Source organism: Molothrus ater, chromosome 1, assembly GCF_012460135.2.
Source record: "Molothrus ater isolate BHLD 08-10-18 breed brown headed cowbird chromosome 1, BPBGC_Mater_1.1, whole genome shotgun sequence".
Classification (NCBI taxonomy): domain Eukaryota; kingdom Metazoa; phylum Chordata; class Aves; order Passeriformes; family Icteridae; genus Molothrus; species Molothrus ater.
Genome location: NC_050478.2, coordinates 153,453,163 through 153,473,279, shown reverse-complemented (window position 1 = coordinate 153,473,279; position 20,117 = coordinate 153,453,163). Strand labels below are relative to the sequence as shown.

Genomic DNA, 20,117 nt, shown 5'->3' with positions numbered 1-20,117 from the left:
CTGTGGGTCAGTCTGTGGGTCAGTCTATGGGTCAGTCTGTGGGTCAGACCGTGGGTCAGTCTATGGGTCAGTCTGTGGGTCAGTCTGTGGGTCAGTCTGTCTATGGGTCAGTCTGTGGGTCAGTCTATGGGTCAGACCATGGGTCAGTCTATGGGTCAGTCTGTGGGTCAGTCTGTGGGTCAGTCTATGGGTCAGTCTGTGGGTCAGTCTGTCTGTGGGTCAGTCTGTGGGTCAGTCTATGGGTCAGACCATGGGTCAGTCTATGGGTCAGTCTGTGGGTCAGTCTATGGGTCAGTCTGTGGGTCAGTCTATGGGTGAGACCATGGGTCAGTCTATGGGTCAGTCTGTGGGTCAGTCTGTGGGTCAGTCTGTGGGTCAGACCATGGGTCAGTCTGTGGGTCAGTCTGTCTATGGGTCAGTCTATGGGTCTGTCTGTGGGTCAGTCTGTGGGTCAGTCTGTGGGTCAGTCTGTGGGTCAGTCAGTCTGTGGGTCAGTCTGTGGGTCAGTCTGTGGGTCAGTCTATGGGTCAGTCTGTGGGTCAGTCTGTGGGTCAGTCTGTGGGTCAGACCATGGGTCAGTCTATGGGTCAGTCTGTGGGTCAGTCTGTGGGTCAGTCTATGGGTCAGTCTGTGGGTCAGTCTGTGGGTCAGTCTGTGGGTCAGACCATGGGTCAGTCTGTGGGTCAGTCTGTGGGTCAGTCTGTGGGTCAGTCTATGGGTCAGACCATGGGTCAGTCTGTCTATGGGTCAGTCTGTGGGTCAGTCTGTGGGTCAGTCTGTCTGTGGGTCAGTCTGTGGGTCAGTCTATGGGTCAGTCTGTGGGTCAGTCTGTGGGTCAGACTGTGGGTCAGTCTGTGGGTCAGTCTGTGGGTCAGTCTGTGGGTCAGACCATGGGTCAGTCTATGGGTCAGTCTGTGGGTCAGTCTATGGGTCAGTCTGTGGGTCAGTCTGTGGGTCAGACTGTGGGTCAGTCTGTGGGTCAGTCTATGGGTCAGTCTGTGGGTCAGTCTGTGGGTCAGTCTATGGGTCAGTCTATGGGTCAGACCATGGGTCAGTCTATGGGTCAGTCTATGGGTCAGTCTGTGGGTCAGTCTATGGGTCAGTCTATGGGTCAGTCTGTGGGTCAGTCTCTGGGTCAGTCTATGGGTCAGACCATGGGTCAGTCTGTGGGTCAGTCTGTGGGTCAGTCTGTCTATGGGTCAGTCTGTGGGTCAGTCTGTGGGTCAGTCTGTGGGTCAGTCAGTCTGTGGGTCAGTCTGTGGGTCAGTCTGTCTATGGGTCAGACCATGGGTCAGTCTGTCTATGGGTCAGTCTATGGGTCAGTCTGTGGGTCAGTCTGTGGGTCAGTCAGTCTGTGGGTCAGTCTGTGGGTCAGACCATGGGTCAGTCTATGGGTCAGTCTGTGGGTCAGTCTGTGGGTCAGTCTGTGGGTCAGTCTGTGGGTCAGTCTATGGGTCAGACCATGGGTCAGTCTGTGGGTCAGACCATGGGTCAGTCTGTGGGTCAGTCTGTGGGTTTGTCTGTGGGTCAGTCTATGGGTCAGTCTGTGGGTCAGTCTGTCTATGGGTCAGTCTGTGGGTCAGTCTATGGGTCAGACCATGGGTCAGTCTGTGGGTCAGTCTGTCTATGGGTCAGTCTATGGGTCAGACCATGGGTCAGTCTGTGGGTCAGTCTGTCTATGGGTCAGTCTGTGGGTCAGTCTGTGGGTCAGTCTATGGGTCAGTCTGTGGGTCAGTCTGTGGGTCAGTCTGTGGGTCAGTCAGTCTGTGGGTCAGACCATGGGTCAGTCTATGGGTCAGTCTGTGGGTCAGTCTGTGGGTCAGTCAGTCTGTGGGTCAGACCATGGGTCAGTCTGTGGGTCAGTCTATGGGTCAGTCTGTGGGTCAGTCTGTGGGTCAGTCTATGGGTCAGACCATGGGTCAGTCTGTGGGTCAGACCATGGGTCAGTCTATGGGTCAGACCATGGGTCAGTCTGTGGGTCAGTCTGTCTGTGGGTCAGTCTATGGGTCAGTCTGTGGGTCAGTCTGTGGGTCAGTCTATGGGTCAGACCATGGGTCAGTCTGTCTGTGGGTCAGTCTGTGGGTCAGTCTATGGGTCAGACCATGGGTCAGACCATGGGTCAGTCTGTGGGTCAGTCAGTCTGTGGGTCAGTCAGTCTGTGGGTCAGTCTATGGGTCAGACCATGGGTCAGTCTGTCTGTGGGTCAGTCTGTGGGTCAGTCTGTGGGTCAGACCATGAGTCAGTCTATGGGTCAGTCTGTGGGTCAGTCTGTGGGTCAGTCTGTGGGTCAGACCGTGGGTCAGTCTGTGGGTCAGTCTGTGGGTCAGTCTGTGGGTCAGACCATGGGTCAGTCTGTCTATGGGTCAGTCTGTGGGTCAGTCTGTGGGTCAGTCTGTGCGTCAGTCTATGGGTCAGTCTGTGGGTCAGTCTATGGGTCAGACCATGGGTCAGACCATGGGTCAGTCTGTGGGTCAGACCATGGGTCAGTCTGTGGGTCAGTCTGTGGGTCAGTCTGTGGGTCAGTCTGTGGGTCAGTCTATGGGTCAGTCTGTGGGTCAGACCATGGGTCAGTCTGTGGGTCAGTCTGTGGGTCAGTCTATGGGTCAGACCATGGGTCAGTCTGTGGGTCAGTCTGTGGGTCAGACCATGGGTCAGTCTGTGGGTCAGTCTGTGGGTCAGACCATGGGTCAGTCTGTGGGTCAGTCTATGGGTCAGACCATGGGTCAGTCTATGGGTCAGTCTATGGGTCAGTCTGTCTGTGGGTCAGTCTGTGGGTCAGTCTGTGGGTCAGTCTGTGGGTCAGACCATGGGTCAGTCTGTGGGTCAGTCTGTGGGTCAGTCTATGGGTCAGACCATGGGTCAGTCTGTGGGTCAGTCTATGGGTCAGACCATGGGTCAGTCTATGGGTCAGTCTGTGGGTCAGTCTATGGGTCAGACCATGGGTCAGTCTGTGGGTCAGTCTGTCTATGGGTCAGTCTGTGGGTCAGTCTATGGGTCAGACCATGGGTCAGTCTATGGGTCAGTCTGTGGGTCAGTCTGTCTATGGGTCAGTCTATGGGTCAGTCTGTGGGTCAGACCATGGGTCAGTCTGTGGGTCAGTCTGTGGGTCAGTCTGTGGGTCAGTCTGTGGGTCAGTCTGTCTATGGGTCAGTCTGTGGGTCAGTCTGTGGGTCAGTCTGTGGGTCAGTCTGTGGGTCAGACCATGGGTCAGTCTGTGGGTCAGTCTGTGGGTCAGACCGTGGGTCAGTCTGTGGGTCAGTCTGTGGGTCAGTCTGTGGGTCAGTCTGTGGGTCAGTCTGTCTATGGGTCAGTCTATGGGTCAGTCTGTGGGTCAGTCTATGGGTCAGACCATGGGTCAGTCTGTGGGTCAGTCTATGGGTCTGTCTGTGGGTCAGTCTGTGGGTCAGTCTGTGGGTCAGACCGTGGGTCAGTCTGTGGGTCAGTCTGTGGGTCAGTCTGTCTATGGGTCAGTCTGTGGGTCAGTCTGTGGGTCAGTCTGTCTATGGGTCTGTCTATGGGTCAGTCTGTGGGTCAGTCTATGGGTCAGTCTGTGGGTCAGTCAGTCTGTGGGTCAGTCTGTGGGTCAGTCTGTGGGTCAGTCTGTGGGTCACTCTGTGGGTCAGTCTGTCTGTGGGTCAGACCATGGGTCAGTCTATGGGTCAGACCATGGGTCAGTCTATGGGTCAGTCTGTGGGTCAGTCTATGGGTCAGACCATGGGTCAGTCTGTCTGTGGGTCAGTCTGTGGGTCAGTCTGTGGGTCAGTCTGTGGGTCAGTCTATGGGTCAGTCTGTGGGTCTGTCTGTGGGTCTGTCTGTGGGTCAGTCTGTGGGTCAGTCTATGGGTCAGTCTGTGGGTCAGTCTGTGGGTCAGTCTGTCTGTGGGTCAGTCTGTGGGTCAGTCTGTCTGTGGGTCAGTCTGTGGGTCTGTCTGTGGGTCTGTCTGTGGGTCAGTCTGTGGGTCAGTCTATGGGTCAGTCTGTGGGTCTGTCTGTGGGTCAGTCTGTCTATGGGTCAGTCTGTGGGTCAGTCTGTGGGTCAGTCTGTGGGTCAGTCTATGGGTCAGACCATGGGTCAGTCTGTGGGTCAGTCTATGGGTCAGACCATGGGTCAGTCTGTGGGTCAGTCTATGGGTCAGTCTGTGGGTCAGTCTATGGGTCAGACCATGGGTCAGTCTGTGGGTCAGTCTGTGGGTCAGTCTGTGGGTCAGTCTATGGGTCAGACCGTGGGTCAGTCTATGGGTCAGTCTGTGGGTCAGTCAGTCTATGGGTCAGACCATGGGTCAGTCTATGGGTCAGTCTGTGGGTCAGTCTTTGCCCAGCCCAGGCTGTGCCGGTGCCGTGTCCCCACCGCAGCCCCCGCTGCCTTTGGGGTCTCGTTCAGTGCCAGCTCCCCTTGACCCATCCCGGGAGTGACCTCTGACCTCTGACCCCATCCCGGGAGTGACCTCTGACCCTGACCCTGTCCCCATCCCGGGAGTGACCTCTGTCCACTCGTTGTCTCCATCCCTGTCCCCATGCTGGGGTGACCCCTGTGTCCCTGTCCCCACACCAGTGGCCGTGCCAAAGTGATCCCCGTGTCCCTGTCCCCACGCTGGGGCTGTCCCCGTGTCCCTGTCCCCACGCTGGTGGCAGTGCCAGGGCTGTCCCCGTGTCCCTGTTCCCATGTCCCTGTCCCCGTGTCCCTGTCCCCACGCGGGTGGCAGTGCCAGGGCTGTCCCTGTGTCCCTGTTCCCATATCCATGTCCCCATGTCCCTGTCCCCACACTGGGGCTGTCCCCGTGTCCCTGTCCCCACGCGGGTGGCAGTGCCAGGGTTGTCCCCGTGTCCCTGCTCCCATACCGGGCTGTTCCCATGTCCCTGTCCCCGTGTCCCTGTCCCCACGCGGGTGGCAGTGCCAGCCTGTGACACTCAGTGGCTTTATTGGGCCCCCCGCGGGTCCCGGGGCCCCCCGGCGGCCCCTCCACGCCCCGAGGCCGTCCCAGTGTCCATCCTTGGCTCTGTCCGTGTGTCCATCCTGTCCGTCTGTCCCTGCGTCCTCTCTCTCCATCCCCGCTGGACGGGGCCCCTCCCGGAGCCCTCAGACGCTTCCAGCCCGGTGCCAGCTCTGTCCGTCTGTCCCTCGGTGTCCCCGGGGTGTCCCCGGGGCGGGGGGGGGTCAGTGGCAGTTCTGGCACCGGGGGTGGCACCTCTGGCCATTGACGTTGCAGCGACAGCCGCCGCTGGTGTCACCGGGGCCCTGCGGGGACAGGGTGGGGGTCAGCTGGGGTCACTCTGTGTCCCCCCCATGCTCGGGGTCACCCTGGGGTCACTCTGTGTCCCCCCCTCACCCTGGGGTCACCCTGGGCTCACTCTGTGTCCCCCCCTCCCATCCTGGGGTCACCCTGGGGTCACTCTGTGTCCCCCCCTCCCATCCTGGGGTCACCCTGGGCTCACTCTGTGTCCCCCCCCCATGCTCGGGGTCACCCTGGGGTCACTCTGTGTCCCCCCCATGCTCGGGGTCACCCTGGGGTCACTCTGTGTCCCCCCCTCGCCCTGGGGTCCCCCATCATCCCAAGACCCCCAGCACAGCCCTCGGTGACCCCTCCTCATCTCAGGCCCCCCCCCGGATCCCTGCTCACCCCAAACCCCCCCGGGACCCCCCCCTCACCCCCGGTCCCCAGCGGGGTCCCTTGGTGACCCAGCAGATCTCGGTCTGGCACACGGTGCAGCGGATCCAGTCGCACCCGTCCTTCTTCTGCACCACGATGCGGCACGTGGGGCAGTGCATGGCCTCGCCCCGCTGCACCAGCGTCTGGGGAGGGGTCCGGAGGGGGGGTCAGGGCCACGGGGACCCCTCCGGACCCCCCCGTTCCCCCCAGCGCCCCCCGCACCCACCTGCAGCATGTCCCGCGTCTGGCGAGCGGCCGCGTCGTGCAGCGCCCGCAGCTGCAGCTCGTCCTGGTACTGCCGGCAGTTCTGGCCCTCGTGGATGGCCTGGGGGGGCCGGGGGGGTCAGTGCGGGACCCCCGGGATCCCCCCCGGACCCCCGCGGGACCCCCCCGGGCTGACCTTGCACAGGAGGCAGTTGAGGGCCCCGCAGACCGGGCACGGGAACTCGTTCACGGCGTCCTCGTAGAAGCACCAGCCCGGGCAGTCCCGGCCCCGGCAGTGGAAACTGTTCCGGCTGCGGCGCTCGGCCAGCGCCAGCCCCCGCGCCAGGAACCGCGCGTGCTCCTCGGGGGACAGCAGCTGCGACATTGGGGACATTGGGGACATTGGGGACATCGGGGGGATGGCATTGGGACCCCCTGAGTCACCCGCCCTGAGCCAGCGCCAGCCCCCGCGCCAGGAACCGCGCGTGCTCCTCGGGGGACAGCAGCTGCGACATTGGGGACATCGGGGGGGATGGCATTGGGACCCCTGAGTCACTGTCACCCGCCCTTGGGGACCCCCTGAGTCACTGGCTCCTGAGCCAGGGGTGGCTTTGGGACTACTGAGTCACTGTCACCCGCCTTTGGGGACCCCCAAGTCACTGTCACCCACCCATGGGGACCCCCTGAGTCACTGTCACCCACCCATGGGGACCCCCAAGTCACTGTCACCCACCCATGGGGACCCCCAAGTCACTGTCACCCGCCCTTGGGGACCCCCAAGTCACTGTCACCCACCCTTGGGGACCCCCAAGTCACTGTCACCCGCCTTTGGGGACCCCCAAGTCACTGTCACCCACCTTTGGGGACCCCCAAGTCACTGTCACCCGCCTTTGGGGACCCCCCCAAGTCACTGTCACCCACCCATGGGGACCCCCTGAGTCACTGTCACCCACCCTTGGGGACCCCCTGAGTCACTGTCACCCACCCATGGGGACCCCCAAGTCACTGTCACCCACCCATGGGGACCCCCCCAAGTCACTGTCACCCACCCTTGGGGACCCCCATGTCACTGTCACCCACCCTTGGGGACCCCCTGAGTCACTGTCACCCGCCCTTGGGGACCCCCTGAGTCACTGTCACCCGCCTTTGGGGACCCTCAAGTCACTGTCACCCACCCTTGGGGACCCCCAAGTCACTGTCACACCCTTGGGGACCCCCATGTCACTGTCACCCACCCTTGGGGACCCCCTCAGTCACTGTCACCCACCCATGGGGACCCCCCCAAGTCACTGTCACTCACTCCGTGGGGACCCCCTGAGTCACCAGCTCCCGCGCCAGGGGTGGCTTTGGGACCACTGAGTCACTGTCACCCACCCATGGGGACCCCCTGAGTCACTGTCACCCGCCTTTGGGGACCCCCAAGTCACTGTCACACCCTTGGGGACCCCCAAGTCACTGTCACCCACCCATGGGGACCCCAAGTCACTGTCACCCACCCATGGGGACCCCCTGAGTCACTGTCACCCACCCATGGGGACCCCCTGAGTCACTGTCACCCGCCCTTGGGGACCCCCTGAGTCACTGTCACCCACCCATGGGGACCCCCCCAAGTCACTGTCACCCACCCTTGGGGACCCCCAAGTCACTGTCACCCGCCTTTGGGGACCCCCAAGTCACTGTCACCCACCCTTGGGGACCCCCTGAGTCACTGTCACCCGCCCTTGGGGACCCCAGCCCTACCCAAGGGGACAGCCCGATCCCCTCGGTCCCTCTCGGTCCCCCCCGTCCCCTCCCGGTCCCCCCTCCTGTCCCCTCCCGGCACGCACGGCGCGGATCTCGCGCTCCTGCAGGTGGCTGCCGCAGGCGTAGGTGACATCGCGGAAGGGACAGGCCACCACCGGCTCCTCGCTGAAGTTGATCACCTGCCGCAGGCACTCCCTGGGGACAGCGGCGACACCGGGCGGGGATGAGGGACACCGGGGGGGTCACTGGGGGGCTCAGGGTCACTGGGGGGCTCAGGGACACCGGGGGGGTCACTGGGGGGCTCAGGGTCACTGGGGGGGCTCAGGGACACCGGGGGGGTGAGGGACACCGGGGGGGTCACTGGGGGGCTCAGGGACACCGGGGGGGCTCAGGGACACCGGGGGGGTCACTGGGGGCCTCAGGGACACCGGGGGGGTGAGGGATGGTCACTGGGATGGTGTGGGGGGCAGGGGTGGTCACTGGGATGGTCACTGGGGTGTCAGGGGTGGTCACTGCGGTGGTCACTGGGATGGTCACTGCGATGGTGTGGGGGGCAGGGGTGGTCACTGGGGTGGTCACTGGGGTGGTGTGGGGGTGGTGGTCACTGGGATGGTCACTGGGATGGTCACTGGGGTGGTCACTGGGGTGGTCACTGGGGTAGTCACTGGGATGGTGTGGGGGGCAGGGGTGGTCACTGGGATGGTGTGGGGTGTCAGGGGTGGTCACTGGGGTGGTCACTGGGGTGGTCACTGCAATGGTCACTGGGGTGGTCACTGCGATGGTCACTGGGGTGGTCACTGGGGTGGTCACTGGGATGGTCACTGGGGTGGTCTCTGCGATGGTCACTGGGGTGTCGGGGTGGTCACTGGGGTGGTCACTGGGGTGGTCTCTGCGATGGTCACTGGGGTGGTGTGGGGGTGTCAGGGGTGGTCACTGGGGTCACTGGGATGGTCACTGCGATGGTCACTGGGATGGTGTGGGGGGCTCGGGGCGGCTCTTGGGGCCGGTCACTGCAAGGGGGGGGGGGGGGTCAGTGGTCACTCTGGGGCCGGGGGATGCTGGGACCGCTCATGGCAATGGCGGGGGGGGGGGGGTCCCCAGGGCTGGGTCACTCTGAAGGTGGGTGGGGGGTCCTGGGGGTGTCCCAAGGGTCCCAGGTGTATCCCAGGTGTATCCCAGTGTATCCCAGGTGTATCCCAGGTGTGCCCAGGTCTATCCTGGTGTATCCCAGGTGTGCCCAGGTCTATCCAGGTGTATCCCAGTCTATCCCAGGTGTATCCCAGGTGTGCACAGGTCTATCCTGGTGTATCCCAGGTGTATCCCAGGTGTATCCCAGCTGTGTCCAGATGTATCTCAGGCCTATCCAGGTGTGTCCAGGTGTATCCCAGTCTATCCCAGCTGTGTCCAGGTGTGCCCAGGTGTATCTCAGGTCTATCCAGGTGTGCCCTGGTGTGTCCTGGTGTGTCCTAAGTGTATCCCATGTGTGCCCAGGTGTGTCCCAGGTATATCCCAGATGTGCCCAGATGCGCCCAGGTGTATCCCGGTCTATCCCAGCTGTATCCCTGTGTTGCCCACGTGTGCCCAGGTGTATCCCAGGTGTGTCCCATTAAATCCCAGTGTATCCCAGGCTATCCCAGGTGTGCCCAGGTGTATCCCAGGTGTATCCCAGCTGTGTCCAGGTGTGCCCAGGTGTATCTCAGGTCTATCCAGGTGTGCCCTGGTGTGTCCTAAGTGTATCCCATGTGTGCCCAGGTGTGTCCCAGGTGTATCCCAGATGTGCCCAGATGCGCCCAGATGCATCCCGGTCTATCCCACCTGTATCCCTGTGTTGCCCACGTGTGCCCAGGTGTATCCCAGGTGTGTCCCATTAAATCCCAGTGTATCCCAGGCTATCCCAGGTGTGCCCAGGTGTATCTCAGGTCTATCCAGATGTGCCCAGGTGTGTCCTGGTGTGTCCTAAGCATATCCCATGTGTGCCCAGGTGTGTCCCAGGTGTATCCCAGCTGTGTCCAGGTGTGCCCAGGTGTATCTCAGGTCTATCCATGTGTGCCCAGGTGTGTCCCAGGTGTATCCCAGATGTGCCCAGATGCGCCCAGGTGTATCCTGGTCTATCCCAGCTGTATCCCTGTGTTGCCCACATGTGCCCAGGTGTATCCCAGGTGTGTCCCGTTGAATCCCAGTGTATCCCAGTCTATCCCAGGTGTGCCCAGGTGTATCCCAGGTGTATCCCAGGTGTGTCCCGTTGAATCCCAGTGTATCCCAGTCTATCCCAGGTGTGTCCAGGTGTGCCCAGCTGTATGCCAGGTATATCCCAGGTCTATCCCAGTCTATCCTGGGTGTGTCCAGGTGTATCCCAGGTGTGCCCAGGTGTATCCCAGGTGTGTCCCGTTGAATCCCAGTGTATCCCAGTCTATCCCAGGTGTGCCCAGGTGTGCCCAGCTGTATGCCAGGTGTATCCCAGGTGTATCCCAGGTGTATCCCGGTGTATCCCAGTCTATCCCGGGTGTGCCCAGGTGTATCCCAGGTGTATCCCAGGTGTATCCCGGGTGTGCCCAGGTATATCCCAGGTGTATCCCAGGTATATCCCAGGTCTATCCCAGGTATATCCCGGGTGTGCCCGGTGCGCCGGTACCGGCAGAAGCTGTGCAGGCAGTCGCGCAGCAGCACGGCCCGGCCCGCCGGCACCTCCTGCAGGCAGATCCTGCACTCGAGCGGCTCCGGGTTCAGCACCAGCCCCGCCTCCTCCGCCCGCAGCAGCTGCGCCAGGTTCTGCTGCCGCTCCGCCTCCAGCGCCTGGGGAGAAAAACCGGGAAAATGGGAAAAATGGGAAAAAAACCGGGAAAAATGGGAAAAAAACCCGGGGGAAAATGGGGAAAAAACCCAGGAAAAATACGAAAATGGGAGCAGCAGCTGCGCCAGGTTCTGCTGCCGCTCCGCCTCCAGCGCCTGGGGAGAAAAACCGGGAAAATGGGAAAAATGGGAAAAAAACCCGGGAAAAATGGGGAAAAAACCCGGGGAAAATGGGAAAATGGAAGCAGCAGCTGTGCCAGGTTCTGCTGCCGCTCTGCCTCCGGCGCCTGGGGAGAAAAACGGGGAAAATGGGAAAAATTGTGAAAAAAAATGGGGAAAAATCCCAGGAAAAATGGGAAAATGGGAGCGGCTGCACTAGGTTCTGCTGACGCTCCGCCTCCAGCGCCTGGGAATGGGGGAAAAAATGGGGAAAATGGGAATAATTGGAAAATGTGTGTCCTGTCACGCTGATCCCATACTCCATTGATCTCATACCCCATCGATCCCATACCACATTGATCCCATATCCCGTGGATCCCATAGATCCCATTGACCCTGGTGACCCCATACCTGCTGGCACTGGTGGGTCCCATTGCACTGATCCCATAGATCCCACTGATCCCAAATCCCATAGACCCCATATCCCAAGCAGTACCTGCTGGCACTGCCGTTCCTGTCGCATTGATCCCATAGATCCCATAGATCCCATATCCCATTGACGCCACAGCCCCCATACCCGCTGGCACTGCCGCGTCCCGCCACACTGATCCCATATCCCATTGATCCCATACCCCACAGATCCCATAATCCCCCTACCTGCTGGCACTGCTGTGTCCTGTCACACTGATCCCATAGATCCCATATCCCATAGATCCCATTGACCTCACTGCCCCTGTACCTGCTGGCACTGCCGGGTCCCGTCGCGCTGATCCCGTATCCCATAGCTCCCATATCCCGTTGATCCCATATCCCATAGATCCCATATCCCATTGGTCCCACAGATCCCACAGACCCCACAGTACCTGCTGGCACTGCCGGGTCCCGTTGTGCTGATCCCATTGATTCCTATATCTCATTGATCCCATAGATCCCATAGATCCCATAGATCCCATAGATCCCATATCCCATAGCTCCCATACCTGCTGGCACTGCCGGGTCCCGTCACACTGATCCCATTGATTCCTATATCTCATTGATCCCATAGATCCCATAGATCCCATAGATCCCATAGATCCCATATCCCATAGCTCCCATACCTGCTGGCACTGCCGGGTCCCGTCGCACTGATCCCATTGATTCCTATATCTCATTGATCCCATAGATCCCATAGATCCCATATCCCATAGCTCCCATACCTGCTGGCACTGCCGGGTCCCGTCACACTGATCCCATTGATTCCTATATCCCATAGATCCCATAGATCCCATATCCCATAGCTCCCATACCTGCTGGCACTGCCGGGTCCCGTCGCACTGATCCCATTGATTCCTATATCTCATTGATCCCATAGATCCCATAGATCCCATAGATCCCATAGCTCCCATACCTGCTGGCACTGCCGGGTCCCGTCATACTGATCCCATTGATTCCTATATCTCATTGATCCCATAGATCCCATAGATCCCATAGATCCCATATCCCATAGCTCCCATACCTGCTGGCACTGCCGGGTCCCGTCACACTGATCCCATTGATTCCTATATCTCATTGATCCCATAGATCCCATAGATCCCATAGCCCCCATACCTGCTGGCACTGCCGGGTCCCGTCACACTGATCCCATTGATTCCTATATCTCATTGATCCCATAGATCCCATAGATCCCATATCCCATAGCTCCCATACCTGCTGGCACTGCCGGGTCCCGTCACACTGATCCCATTGATTCCTATATCTCATTGATCCCATAGATCCCATATCCCATAGCTCCCATACCTGCTGGCACTGCCAGGTCCCGTCACACTGATCCCATTGATTCCTATATCCCATAGATCCCATAGATCCCATATCCCATAGCTCCCATACCTGCTGGCACTGCCGGGTCCCGTCGCACTGATCCCATTGATTCCTATATCTCATTGATCCCATAGATCCCATAGATCCCATATCCCATAGCTCCCATACCTGCTGGCACTGCCGGGTCCCGTCACACTGATCCCATTGATTCCTATATCTCATTGATCCCATAGATCCCATAGATCCCATATCCCATAGCTCCCATACCTGCTGGCACTGCCGGGTCCCGTCACACTGATCCCATTGATTCCTAAATCTCATTGATCCCATAGATCCCATAGATCCCATAGATCCCATAGCTCCCATACCTGCTGGCACTGCCGGGTCCCGTCACACTGATCCCATTGATTCCTATATCTCATTGATCCCATAGATCCCATAGATCCCATAGATCCCATATCCCATAGCTCCCATACCTGCTGGCACTGCCGGGTCCCGTCACACTGATCCCATTGATTCCTATATCTCATTGATCCCATAGATCCCATAGATCCCATAGATCCCATATCCCATAGCTCCCATACCTGCTGGCACTGCCGGGTCCCGTCGCACTGATCCCATTGATTCCTATATCTCATTGATCCCATAGATCCCATAGATCCCATAGCCCCCATACCTGCTGGCACTGCCGGGTCCCGTCACACTGATCCCATTGATTCCTATATCTCATTGATCCCATAGATCCCATAGATCCCATATCCCATAGCCCCCATACCTGCTGGCACTGCCGGGTCCCGTCACACTGATCCCATTGATTCCTATATCTCATTGATCCCATCGATCCCATAGATCCCATATCCCATAGCTCCCATACCTGCTGGCACTGCCGGGTCCCGTCGCACTGATCCCATTGATTCCTATATCTCATTGATCCCATAGATCCCATAGATCCCATATCCCATAGCTCTCATACCTGCTGGCACTGCCGGGTCCCGTCACACTGATCCCATTGATTCCTATATCTCATTGATCCCATAGATCCCATAGATCCCATATCCCATAGCTCCCATACCTGCTGGCACTGCCAGGTCCCGTCACACTGATCCCATTGATTCCTATATCCCATAGATCCCATAGATCCCATATCCCATAGCTCCCATACCTGCTGGCACTGCCGGGTCCCGTCGCACTGATCCCATTGATTCCTATATCTCATTGATCCCATAGATCCCATAGATCCCATATCCCATAGCTCCCATACCTGCTGGCACTGCCGGGTCCCGTCACACTGATCCCATTGATTCCTATATCTCATTGATCCCATAGATCCCATAGATCCCATATCCCATAGCTCCCATACCTGCTGGCACTGCCGGGTCCCGTCACACTGATCCCATTGATTCCTATATCTCATTGATCCCATAGATCCCATAGATCCCATAGATCCCATAGCTCCCATACCTGCTGGCACTGCCGGGTCCCGTCACACTGATCCCATTGATTCCTATATCTCATTGATCCCATAGATCCCATAGATCCCATAGATCCCATATCCCATAGCTCCCATGCCTGCTGGCACTGCCGGGTCCCGTCACACTGATCCCATTGATTCCTATATCTCATTGATCCCATAGATCCCATAGATCCCATAGATCCCATATCCCATAGCCCCCATACCTGCTGGCACTGCCGGGTCCCGTCACACTGATCCCATTGATTCCTATATCTCATTGATCCCATAGATCCCATAGATCCCATATCCCATAGCCCCCATACCTGCTGGCACTGCCGGGTCCCGTCACACTGATCCCATTGATTCCTATATCTCATTGATCCCATAGATCCCATAGATCCCATATCCCATAGCTCCCATACCTGCTGGCACTGCCGGGTCCCGTCACACTGATCCCATTGATTCCTATATCTCATTGATCCCATCGATCCCATAGATCCCATATCCCATAGCTCCCATACCTGCTGGCACTGCCGGGTCCCGTCACACTGATCCCATTGATTCCTATATCTCATTGATCCCATAGATCCCATAGATCCCATATCCCATAGCTCCCATACCTGCTGGCACTGCCGGGTCCCGTCACACTGATCCCATTGATTCCTATATCTCATTGATCCCATAGATCCCATAGATCCCATATCCCATAGCTCCCATACCTGCTGGCACTGCCAGGTCCCGTCACACTGATCCCATTGATTCCTATATCCCATAGATCCCATAGATCCCATATCCCATAGCTCCCATACCTGCTGGCACTGCCGGGTCCCGTCGCACTGATCCCATTGATTCCTATATCTCATTGATCCCATAGATCCCATAGATCCCATATCCCATAGCTCCCATACCTGCTGGCACTGCCGGGTCCCGTCGCACTGATCCCATTGATTCCTATATCTCATTGATCCCATAGATCCCATAGATGCCATATCCCATAGCTCCCATACCTGCTGGCACTGCCGGGTCCCGTCACACTGATCCCATTGATTCCTATATCTCATTGATCCCATAGATCCCATAGATCCCATATCCCATAGCCCCCATACCTGCTGGCACTGCCGGGTCCCGTCACACTGATCCCATTGATTCCTATATCTCATTGATCCCATCGATCCCATATCCCATAGCTCCCATACCTGCTGGCAATGCCGGGTCCCGTCGCACTGATCCCATTGATTCCTATATCTCATTGATCCCATAGATCCCATAGATCCCATAGATCCCATAGCCCCCATACCTGCTGGCACTGCCGGGTCCCGTCACACTGATCCCATTGATTCCTATATCTCATTGATCCCATAGATCCCATAGATCCCATATCCCATAGCCCCCATACCTGCTGGCACTGCCGGGTCCCGTCACACTGATCCCATTGATTCCTATATCTCATTGATCCCATAGATCCCATAGATCCCATATCCCATAGCTCCCATACCTGCTGGCACTGCCGGGTCCCGTCACACTGATCCCATTGATTCCTATATCTCATTGATCCCATCGATCCCATAGATCCCATAGCCCCCATACCTGCTGGCACTGCCGGGTCCCGTCACACTGATCCCATTGATTCCTATATCTCATTGATCCCATAGATACCATAGATCCCATATCCCATAGCTCCCATACCTGCTGGCACTGCCAGGTCCCGTCACACTGATCCCATTGATTCCTATATCCCATAGATCCCATAGATCCCATATCCCATAGCTCCCATACCTGCTGGCACTGCCGGGTCCCGTCGCACTGATCCCATTGATTCCTATATATCATTGATCCCATAGATCCCATAGATCCCATATCCCATAGCTCCCATACCTGCTGGCACTGCCGGGTCCCGTCACACTGATCCCATTGATTCCTATATCTCATTGATCCCATAGATCCCATAGATCCCATATCCCATAGCTCCCATACCTGCTGGCACTGCCGGGTCCCGTCGCACTGATCCCATTGATTCCTATATCCCATAGATCCCATAGATCCCATATCCCATAGCTCCCATACCTGCTGGCACTGCCGGGTCCCGTCACACTGATCCCATTGATTCCTAAATCTCATTGATCCCATAGATCCCATAGATCCCATAGATCCCATAGCTCCCATACCTGCTGGCACTGCCGGGTCCCGTCACACTGATCCCATTGATTCCTATATCTCATTGATCCCATAGATCCCATAGATCCCATAGATCCCATATCCCATAGCTCCCATACCTGCTGGCACTGCCGGGTCCCGTCACACTGATCCCATTGATTCCTATATCTCATTGATCCCATAGATCCCATAGATCCCATAGATCCCATATCCCATAGCTCCCATGCCTGCTGGCACTGCCGGGTCCCGTCACACTGATCCCATTGATTCCTATATCTCATTGATCCCATAGATCCCATAGATCCCATATCCCATAGCTCCCATACCTGCTGGCACTGCCGGGTCCCGTCGCACTGATCCCATTGATTCCTATATCTCATTGATCCCATAGATCCCATAGATCCCATATCCCATAGCTCCCATACCTGCTGGCACTGCCGGGTCCCGTCACACTGATCCCATTGATTCCTATATCTCATTGATCCCATAGATCCCATAGATCCCATAGCTCCCATAGCTCCCATACCTGCTGGCACTGCCGGGTCCCGTCACACTGATCCCATTGATTCCTATATCTCATTGATCCCATAGATCCCATAGATCCCATATCCCATAGCTCCCATACCTGCTGGCACTGCCGGGTCCCGTCACACTGATCCCATTGATTCCTATATCTCATTGATCCCATAGATCCCATAGATCCCATATCCCATAGCTCCCATACCTGCTGGCACTGCCGGGTCCCGTCGCACTGATCCCATTGATTCCTATATCTCATTGATCCCATAGATCCCATAGATCCCATAGATCCCATAGCTCCCATACCTGCTGGCACTGCCGGGTCCCGTCACACTGATCCCATTGATTCCTATATCTCATTGATCCCATAGATCCCATAGCTCCCATACCTGCTGGCACTGCCGGGTCCCGTGGCACTGATCCCATTGATTCCTATATCTCATTGATCCCATAGATCCCATAGATCCCATAGCTCCCATACCTGCTGGCACTGCCGGGTCCCGTCACACTGATCCCATTGATTCCTATATCTCATTGATCCCATAGATCCCATAGATCCCATATCCCATAGCTCCCATACCTGCTGGCACTGCCGGGTCCCGTCGCACTGATCCCATTGATTCCTATATCCCATAGATCCCATAGATCCCATATCCCATAGCTCCCATACCTGCTGGCACTGCCGGGTCCCGTCACACTGATCCCATTGATTCCTAAATCTCATTGATCCCATAGATCCCATAGATCCCATAGATCCCATAGCTCCCATACCTGCTGGCACTGCCGGGTCCCGTCACACTGATCCCATTGATTCCTATATCTCATTGATCCCATAGATCCCATAGATCCCATAGATCCCATATCCCATAGCTCCCATACCTGCTGGCACTGCCGGGTCCCGTCACACTGATCCCATTGATTCCTATATCTCATTGATCCCATAGATCCCATAGATCCCATAGATCCCATATCCCATAGCTCCCATGCCTGCTGGCACTGCCGGGTCCCGTCACACTGATCCCATTGATTCCTATATCTCATTGATCCCATAGATCCCATAGATCCCATATCCCATAGCTCCCATACCTGCTGGCACTGCCGGGTCCCGTCGCACTGATCCCATTGATTCCTATATCTCATTGATCCCATAGATCCCATAGATCCCATATCCCATAGCTCCCATACCTGCTGGCACTGCCGGGTCCCGTCACACTGATCCCATTGATTCCTATATCTCATTGATCCCATAGATCCCATAGATCCCATAGCTCCCATAGCTCCCATACCTGCTGGCACTGCCGGGTCCCGTCACACTGATCCCATTGATTCCTATATCTCATTGATCCCATAGATCCCATAGATCCCATATCCCATAGCTCCCATACCTGCTGGCACTGCCGGGTCCCGTCGCACTGATCCCATTGATTCCTATATCTCATTGATCCCATAGATCCCATAGATCCCATAGCTCCCATACCTGCTGGCACTGCCGGGTCCCGTGGCACTGATCCCATTGATTCCTATATCTCATTGATCCCATAGATCCCATAGATCCCATAGATCCCATAGCTCAGATGCCTGCTGGCACTGCCGGGTCCCGTCACACTGATCCCATTGATTCCTATATCTCATTGATCCCATAGATCCCATAGATCCCATATCCCATAGCCCCCATACCTGCTGGCACTGCCGGGTCCCGTCGCACTGATCCCATTGATTCCTATATCTCATTGATCCCATCGATCCCATAGATCCCATATCCCATAGCTCCCATACCTGCTGGCACTGCCGGGTCCCGTCACACTGATCCCATTGATTCCTATATCTCATTGATCCCATCGATCCCATAGATCCCATATCCCATAGCTCCCATACCTGCTGGCACTGCCGGGTCCCGTCGCACTGATCCCATTGATTCCTATATCTCATTGATCCCATAGATCCCATAGATCCCATATCCCATAGCTCCCATACCTGCTGGCACTGCCGGGTCCCGTCGCACTGATCCCATTGATTCCTATATCTCATTGATCCCATTGATCCCATCGATCCCATAGATCCCATAGCTCCCATACCTGCTGGCAATGCTGGGTCCCGTCGCACTGATCCCATTGATTCCTATATCTCATTGATCCCATAGATCCCATAGATCCCATAGATCCCATATCCCATAGCTCCCATACCTGCTGGCACTGCCGGGTCCCGTCGCACTGATCCCATTGATTCCTATATCTCATTGATCCCATAGATCCCATAGATCCCATATCCCATAGCTCCCATACCTGCAGGCACTGCCGGGTCCCGTCACACTGATCCCATTGATTCCTTAATCTCATTGATCCCATAGATCCCATAGATCCCATAGATCCCATAGATCCCATAGCTCCCATACCTGCTGGCACTGCCGGGGCCCGTCACACTGATCCCATTGATTCCTATATCTCATTGATCCCATAGATCCCATAGATCCCATAGATCCCATATCCCATATCTCCCACACCTGCTGGCACTGCCGGGTCCCGTCACACTGATCCCATTGATTCCTATATCTCATTGATCCCATCGATCCCATAGATCCCATAGATCCCATATCCCATAGCTCCCATACCTGCTGGCACTGCCGGGTCCCGTCACACTGATCCCATTGATTCCTATATCTCATTGATCCCATCGATCCCATAGATCCCATAGATCCCATAGATCCCATATCCCATAGCTCCCATACCTGCTGGCACTGCCGGGTCCCGTCACACTGATCCCATTGATTCCTATATCTCATTGATCCCATAGATCCCATAGATCCCATATCCCATAGCTCCCATACCTGCTGGCACTGCCGGGTCCCGTCGCACTGATCCCATTGATTCCTATATCTCATTGATCCCATAGATCCCATAGATCCCATAGCTCCCATACCTGCTGGCACTGCCGGGTCCCGTCGCACTGATCCCATTGATTCCTATATCTCATTGATCCCATAGATCCCATAGCTCCCATGCCTGCTGGCACTGCCGGGTCCCGTCACACTGATCCCATTGATTCCTATATCTCATTGATCCCATCGATCCCATAGATCCCATATCCCATAGCCCCCATACCTGCTGGCACTGCCGGGTCCCGTCACACTGATCCCATTGATTCCTATATCTCATTGATCCCATAGATCCCATAGATCCCATATCCCATAGCTCCCATACCTGCTGGCACTGCCGGGTCCCGTCACACTGATCCCATTGAGTCCTATATCTCATTGATCCCATCGATCCCATAGATCCCATATCCCATAGCTCCCATACCTGCTGGCACTGCCGGGTCCCGTCGCACTGATCCCATTGATTCCTATATCTCATTGATCCCATAGATCCCATAGATCCCATATCCCATAGCTCCCATACCTGCTGGCACTGCCGGGTCCCGTCGCACTGATCCCATTGATTCCTATATCTCATTGATCCCATTGATCCCATCGATCCCATATCCCATAGCTCCCATACCTGCTGGCAATGCCGGGTCCCGTCGCACTGATCCCATTGATTCCTATATCTCATTGATCCCATAGATCCCATAGATCCCATAGATCCCATAGCCCCCATACCTGCTGGCTCTGCCGGGTCCCGTCACACTGATCCCATTGATTCCTATATCTCATTG

General features: G+C 56.9%; 1 protein-coding gene across 2 annotated transcripts in view; it reads right to left on the bottom strand.

Moving 5' to 3' along the window:
- Positions 1 to 4,901: 4,901 nt before the first annotated feature.
- Positions 4,902 to 20,117, bottom strand: part of SHARPIN (SHANK associated RH domain interactor) — a 54,935-nt gene continuing 39,719 nt past the window's right edge. Inside the window, exons 9-14 of one of the 2 annotated variants that reach the window (XM_036404457.2) lie at positions 10,227 to 10,387; positions 7,678 to 7,789; positions 6,048 to 6,227; positions 5,874 to 5,972; positions 5,647 to 5,790; positions 4,902 to 5,235 (exon numbers count right to left, since the gene is read on the bottom strand). In XM_036404457.2, the coding sequence (XP_036260350.2) occupies positions 5,155 to 5,235; positions 5,647 to 5,790; positions 5,874 to 5,972; positions 6,048 to 6,227; positions 7,678 to 7,789; positions 10,227 to 10,387 (777 nt within the window). In that variant the 3' untranslated portion in view covers positions 4,902 to 5,154. Of the gene's footprint in view, positions 5,236 to 5,646; positions 5,791 to 5,873; positions 5,973 to 6,047; positions 6,358 to 7,677; positions 7,790 to 10,226; positions 10,388 to 20,117 lie in introns of those variants that run through there. The other variant, XM_054516619.1, reaches the window with a different exon arrangement.